Genomic DNA, 7,255 nt, shown 5'->3' on the forward strand with positions numbered 1-7,255 from the left:
AGGCGGGGCAGGTTCTCCGACAAAAGCAGACTGATTTGGATATGCCTCAGAAGCGTCTCATTCAAGACATTGCCACCCGGTGGAATTCCACCTTTATGATGCTGGAGAGGTTACTGGAGCTGCAGACACCCCTTCATGAACTTTCTGGTAGAATGGACATAGGTGTGCAGAATCCACTAGGGCATCATGATTGGTTAGTCATGAGTCAGCTGGTAAAAATCCTGCAGCCCTTCAAGGATGTCACGGAGGAGCTGAGTTCCAGAAGTGCCACCTTGGCTGACATCATCCCTATAGTTAAATTCCTGGATGAACATTTGGAGGCCTTTAAACGGGAAGAGGGAATGACTGCTGAGGTGCTGCAGTGTCTGGACGTTTTGCAGCAGCAGGTGAAAGACAGATTAATGCCTTTAACAGACGACCGCACATACATGCTCGCCTCTGTCTGTGATCCCCGTGTGAAAGGTAAACTCACCCTCCAGACCAATTGTCTGTCATTTGTGAAGGAGCTGCTGTTAGCAAAGGTCCGTGAACAGGAGAGCCATAGGCGGAGACAGATTAGGCTTGAAGCAGAGGTGGAAACAGCAGGCACATCAGAGAGTTCTGCTGCTAGCCCAGGCAGGGTATCCCTGTGTCAGTGACAGATAGTACCTCCTCCTCCACGTCAGAACGCCCAAGGCATGTTGGCCATAAAGATTCACCAGTTGTGCAACGGGCGAGAGAGAAAGTGGCTGGATTGAGTGACTCTGAGCCCTCTCAAGCACAGGAGGAGTCATCAGCACAGCTGTCAGTGACACAGTATCTCTCAGAGCCGATAAAGAAAATGCAGACAGATCCGCTGGCATATTGGGCACACAAGTCCACTGTCTGGCCACACCTAGCCAAAGTGGCTCAGCGATATCTATCATGTCCTCCAACCAGTGTGCCCAGTGAACGTGTCTTTTCAATGACAGGGGATATCATGAGCCCTCACCGCTCAAGGCTGGCACCAGAGTTGATGGAAATGCTAGTGTTTTTGAAAGTAAACCTGCCTTTGCTTGGGTTTCCAAATTGTCCCTGTGAATGGCAAGATGAATAAAAGCTATTGAAAGCCTTGCAGCAGCTCCAATTGCCTCCTATGCTCCAGATAATGTAAGCACTGCAGCACATGTAACTGAAATGAATCGCTGTGCCTGACCGTCTACTGTCCAGGCCTTGTGTTCCTACCAGTGTTTGACCTCGATTGCTGTGCTGTTCATCCAGGCCTTGTGTTCCTACCAGTGTTTGACCTCCATTGCTGTGCCTGTTCATCCAGGCCTTGTGTTCCTACCGGTGTTTGACCTCGATTGGTGTGCCTGTCAGTCCAGGTCTTGTGTTCCTACCAGTGTTTGACCTCCATTTCTGTGCCTGTTCATCCAGGCCTTGTGTTCCTACCGGTGTTTGACCTCCATTGCTGTGCCTGTCAGTCCAGGCCTTGTGTTCCTACCGGTGTTTGACCTCGATTGCTGTGCCTGTTCATCCAGGCCTTGTGTTCCTAAAAGTCTTTGACCTCGATTGCTGCGCCTGTTCATCCAGGCCTTGTGTTCATAAAAGTCTTTGACCTCGATTGCTGTGCCTGTTCATCCAGGCCTTGTGTTCCTAAAAGTCTTTGACCTCGATTGCTGTGCCTGTCCATCCAGGCCTTGTGTTCCTAAAAGTCTTTGACCTCGATTGCTGTGCCTGTCCATCCAGGCCTTGTGTTCCTAAAAGTCTTTGACCTTGATTGCTGTTCCTGTTCATCCAGGCCTTGTGTTCATACCAGTGTTTGACCTCGATTGCTGCGCCTGTTCATCCAGGCCTTGTGTTCCTACCAGTGTTTGACCTCCATTGCTGTGCCTATTCATCCAGGCCTTGTGTTCCTAAAAGTCTTTGACCTCGATTGCTGCGCCTGTTCATCCAGGCCTTGTGTTCCTAAAAGTCTTTGACCTCGATTGCTGCGCCTGTTCATCCAGGCCTTGTGTTCCTAAAAGTCTTTGACCTCGATTGCTGTGCCTGTTCATCCAGGCCTTGTGTTCCTAAAAGTCTTTGACCTCGATTGCTGTGCCTGTTCATCCAGGCCTTGTGTTCCTACCAGTGTTTGACCTCGATTGCTGTGCCTGTTCATCCAGGCCTTGTGTTCCTAAAAGTCTTTGACCTCGATTGCTGTGCCTGTTCATCCAGGCCTTGTGTTCCTACCAGTGTTTGACCTCAATTGCTGTGCCTGTTCATCCAGGCCTTGTGTTCCTACCAGTGTTTGACCTCGATTGCTGCGCCTGTTCATCCAGGCCTTGTGTTCCTACCAATGTTTGATCTCGATTGCTGTGCCTGTTCATCCAGGCCTTGTGTTCCTAAAAGTCTTTGACCTCTACGGTGCAAAGTCAACATAGGTTGATATTGCAGATTTGGACTTGAGTAGCAGTATTCTTATTTCTGAGAGCTCTTCAAGTTCCTTTGTCATCAGCTGAAGTGCGTAAGTACAGTCGGAATTCACTAGACGTGAATGGAATTCACTAGACGCCAACGATATTCACTAGACGCCAACGTAAACACCCCACTCTAGGGGTGAACCCGTTCCAGGGAGTCCTTCCCTGCACAAAGGAAAGGGAACTCTCTCCTGGGCCAGCCTGTCTTTCCCCTATGAAAACCACAGGGACCAGACTACCTCCCCTCTGCCAGCCTGTGTCTTGCCCCTATCAGCTTTCTGCCACTCTGCTTTGCTGTCATACACCAGATGACTCACTTAACTCCTTGTGGTGTTCTTGCCACTCTCATGGTTCCTCAGTGTGTTGGTGCTAGTCTATCTGCTTGCTATGTTCCCCCTTCATTGTGGTGTTGGATGTCATTGCCACTTGTCTTGCCGCTTTGCCTGTCGTGCTGCCTTCGATGGTTCATGCATCTGCTATCGGTGCTCTGTTTTGAAGCTGTGGTGTGTTTTTGACATTCTCACTGCTGCTTTGTGCCTCTGTTAAAGCACTCTTGCCACTCCTGGTACCCCTTTGCACCTTTCCAGTGCCTTAGGCTATTCGTGCCACTTTGGTGCCACTTTGCCACAGTCTAAGTACCTTGGAGCTGTTTTGTTGTTGTGATGGTTGCTCCCCAGAAGTTTCATGAAAATTGATAAGAAAACCCCAATTCTGCAGCCAAAAATAGGCTGGAAATCCTTCCCCCATTGACTTTAATGGGAACCGGGAAACGTATGGACAGAAAGGCAAAGTATGGAATTCTCCATACGTCCGTATGGAACGGAATTGACCGTCCACGAATACGAATCACGAATGCAACGAAAACTTTTTGGCTGCACATCCCTAGTTCAAATAACCTAGCTCTACCTGAGTTATGGAGCAGGACACCAACACTCCCTTACAAGTACTTTAATAGTGAATGTAGGGTGAACATACTGCAACCTGTTTAATAATTGTTTTTCCATTCTGTCATTTCCCACATTTGTTTGATCCTTAGTAAACCCCTATGCTTCCCTTTTCCAGTTTTCATATGCTAGTGGTGTCATGAAGGGGAGACGTTTTGTATAGCGCCATCTTGTGGGAAGAGCTCATCTAATGCTGGATGATGAGGGCCTTGAGCCAAATCTCAATGTATCCTCTTTGAAAGATTGAGAAACCTCTGGAGTAGGTTTCATATCCTGATTTTATATCCATTTTTACTGTCACATATCTTACAACCCACATAAAACAAGACAGACAACATATATAACTCCAACTGGTTTAATTAGCTCCCTCTTCTTTTGAAACTGAACAAAACAGTACTAAATACACATTAGGAGACACACAGGTGGTCTGTCACTTAAGCAGGCTGGCTGTACGAGAATGAGGGTCAAATATTTTCCCTGATAGTATATATTTTAGTGCTTTCCGAAACCAAGGATAAAAGAAGCCATATATTAATGGATTGCAGGTGGAATTGATATACCCTAGCCAATTTAAGGCATCAAACAATACTTCAGGAGTAGAAAATTCCAAGAAAGGGTCAATTAAAATTGTGATAAAAACAGGCATCCAGCATGAAAGGAACACACCCATCACTATACCCAATGTCTTAGCAGCTTTCCGGTCTGTTTTCTTGGACAGCTGAGTCCTTTTCTCATCACTGGCATTTCCTGACAAGTTATTGATAATTCTTGCATGCCTTCTAGATACTACAAAGATTTTTATGTAAATTCCCACCATCACAGACCCTGGAGCAAAGAAACATGCAATAAACATAATTACTCCCCATAATTTATTGAATGTAATTGGACATAGACTGAAGCATGACACTAAAATCTCATAGCCCTCTATTCCAGATACATGTGAGTCTGATATAACCACCCCAAAAGCAAAAATTGCAGGTACTAACCAACAAAAAAGTAATAATTTCCTTATCACTGACATGGTAATTCTAGTAGAATAATGCAAGGGGTCGCATACAGCATAAAATCGATCAACAGCTATAGAGCAAAGATGGAAAATGGAAATTACACTAAGCATGAGATCAAAGCTATAATGAATTTTACAAAAAAGATTTCCAAAAAGCCAGCAGTTCTCTATAGATCTGACCGTACTGTAAGGCATAATGATGAGTCCAACAAGAAAATCCGTGGCTGCCATAGAAAGAATCAGGAAGTTGGTAGGGGAGTGAAGTTGCTTGAAGTGGGCAATTGAAATGATTATACCTAGATTCCCAAAGATGGTGATGATGGTGCATCCAATCAAGAATAAGTACATCATAGCCTGAATATCTAAAGACCTGAGGCTTCTGGGGCAAGAAAATGATTCATTTCCAAATTGAGAACAATCAGGAGAACCACTGGGACCGTCAGAAATACCCATTGGAGTCAACAGCGTTTTATTCCAACTTTTGTTTTCTCAGTAAGTTTCAAGGAGTTTGTGTTTCCTAATAGCAGAATAAAGGTCAAAAATTACAATGTTAGTGCATATGGAAAAAATAATTATTTCTCTGTAGTACGTCTAAATAAAGACTCAACTCAACTTATTTTCAACATATAAATAAACAGCCATACTGAACCTTCACTGCACACATATTGGAACTGCAGTGATAAACTCAAGCTTGTTCAACTAAATGAACAAACTGTATGTTTCTGATGGTTTATCCATACTTTTGAAAATAAAATACCATGCTTAGGGGTGGATTTTAAAAGGGTTACGTGCATAACTTATAGGTTTTTAAAGGTTACGTGTGTAACCTTTAAAAACCACCCTGTGCGCACAAGCCCTGGGACACGCCTAAGTCCCGGGGCTTTGCTAGGAGGGCGTGTCAGGGGGCGTGCCAGGGGTCGTGCGACGTTTGGGGCATTCCGGGGGGCATTCTGGGGGGTGTGGTACTGGCCCAGGGGAGTTCTGGGAGGCATGGCCGAGGCCTCTGGACCAGCCCCTGGGTTGGGTGATGGCTTGCCAGCAGGCCACTGGAACGCGCGAGTTACGCCTGCCTTGAGCAGGCGTAACATTTGCGATACAGGTGGGGGGGTTTAGATAGGGCTGGGGAGTGGGTTAGGTAGGGGAAGGGAGGGGAAGGTGGGGGAGGCAGAAGGAATGGGCAGCGCACGCAGGGCTCGGCGCGTGCAAGGTGCACAAATGTGCACCCCCTTGCGCGCGCCGACCCCGGATTTTAAAAGATACGCGTGGCTATGTGCGTATCTATTAAAATCTGGCATACTTTTGTTTGCACCTAGTGCGCGAACAAAAGTATGCGCTTGCACTTTTTTTTTAAATGTACCCCTTAATATTTTAAGTATCCTGATGATTTAAGTGCAGAGTAGTATAATGGGTACACCATCAATCAAACTGATTGCCAGGTGAGATAAGGATGACAGAAGCCAATCAGCATTCACTTCTGGTCAAAGCCCCACCCATGCCCTGCCCACTCCTCATAGAAGTAAATGGGGGTGTAGCCATGCCCCTCATGCCTCCTCCTGCCACCAACCCCATCTCTCCTACCCCTGGCTATTCCCCTCCCACCCATGGCCCTGCCCCTAGATCTGCCCCAGACCCCGCCCATGCTCCTCCCCCCAATAGAAGTGACTTTGTATTCTAAGTCGTCTTCTGCATTGATGACAGGTAGATCTTGAATCTTGGAAGAAAATTCGCTGAGTATGAGTTATAGATGTCAGCAGCGATGGATGCTGCTGGGGATGTCACTAAGATCTTTACTGGAAGTGGTGAAGCTGGGGAACATCCAAAGCCCACTTCAAGTTGTAACACCATAGTGGGTCTTCACTTTGAAGAGGGGACTCCTCAGGTCTTCCACTAGATGACTGAGAATGAAGTTGCCTCCTGCCCCTGAGTCCACCAGGGCAGGAATCTGAACTGTGATCAGTCCGTAGGTCAAAGAGACTGGGAGAGAGAGCGGAGGAGATGTCGCGGTATGGCCTAAGAACAGTCCTCCTGCAGGAGTTAGGCCCGTCCATTTTCCGGATAAATTGAGCATATGGAGACATTATGGCCGGGCTGACCACAGTATATACATAGGCCACGCTTCTTCTGAAATCTTCTCTCTTTGGGGGTCAAGCAACCGTGACCAAGTTGCATAGGTTCATCTGTATCAGCAGCAGGAATTACTGGAACCATCCAAGGTGTAGAGACAGCACTGGCCTGTTTCAACCCGGGTAACACCCTAGGCCGGAATTCCTTCACCTTGTTCCGGAGCCGGTGATCAATCCGAGTAGCCAAGGCTATTAATTCGTCCAGCGAATCAGGTGTCTGGTGAGCGGCCAGCTCGTCCTTCAAACGGTTATCCAGGCCTCTGCAAAAGAGAGTCTTGAGACATTTGGTGTCCCAGCGAAGTTCTGCCATAAGTTTTGAACTTTGTGGCAAATTCTGTCAATGATTTGTTGCCTTGCTTCAAATCCACTAAAGCAGAACCGGATACAGAAGTTCAAGTTGGGTCATCAAAAATGGATTTAAACAAGTCCATAAATCCTTCTATGTCCTACAAAATAGAGTCCTTGCGTTCCAACAAGGTGGATGCCCAAGACAGGGCCCTACCATCCAGATATGAAAGGATGTAGGTAGCCTTGGAGAGAGCTGTAGGAAATAGAGGTGGCTGTAAGGCAAAGTGCATGCAGCACTGGTTCAAAAAGCCCAGGGTCTTCTGAATTTCTCCGGAAAAGCGGATTGGAGCCGCCAGTGCTACAGCAGTCTTCAAAGTTACCTCCGGTGACTGACTTTCTTGGTTGGAGGCTGTGCCTTGAACCTTCTGTGTGTGTAGCTGATGAAATGCTGCAGTAAGTTTCTCCAAGGTGTCTTGC

The 7,255-nt window shown here is 46.8% G+C and overlaps 1 protein-coding gene across 1 annotated transcript; it reads right to left on the bottom strand.

The window, feature by feature from the left end:
* Positions 1 to 3,791: 3,791 nt before the first annotated feature.
* Positions 3,792 to 6,868, bottom strand: LOC115088665 (trace amine-associated receptor 3-like). The gene is made up of 2 exons (XM_029596925.1): positions 6,859 to 6,868; positions 3,792 to 4,771 (listed from the first exon to the last, which is right to left on the bottom strand). The coding sequence occupies exon 2, from the start codon at positions 4,716 to 4,718 to the stop codon at positions 3,792 to 3,794; it is 927 nt and encodes a 308-aa protein (XP_029452785.1). The 5' UTR covers positions 4,719 to 4,771; positions 6,859 to 6,868.
* Between the last annotated feature and the right edge of the window lie 387 nt (positions 6,869 to 7,255).

This window comes from Rhinatrema bivittatum, chromosome 3, assembly GCF_901001135.1.
Source record: "Rhinatrema bivittatum chromosome 3, aRhiBiv1.1, whole genome shotgun sequence".
Taxonomy (NCBI): Eukaryota; Metazoa; Chordata; class Amphibia; order Gymnophiona; family Rhinatrematidae; genus Rhinatrema; species Rhinatrema bivittatum.

What these genes read in the sequence shown, in the direction of transcription:
- LOC115088665 (XM_029596925.1), bottom strand. Translation starts at nt 4,718, where the DNA reads ATGATGTACTTATTCTTGATTGGATGCACCATCATCACCATCTTTGGG.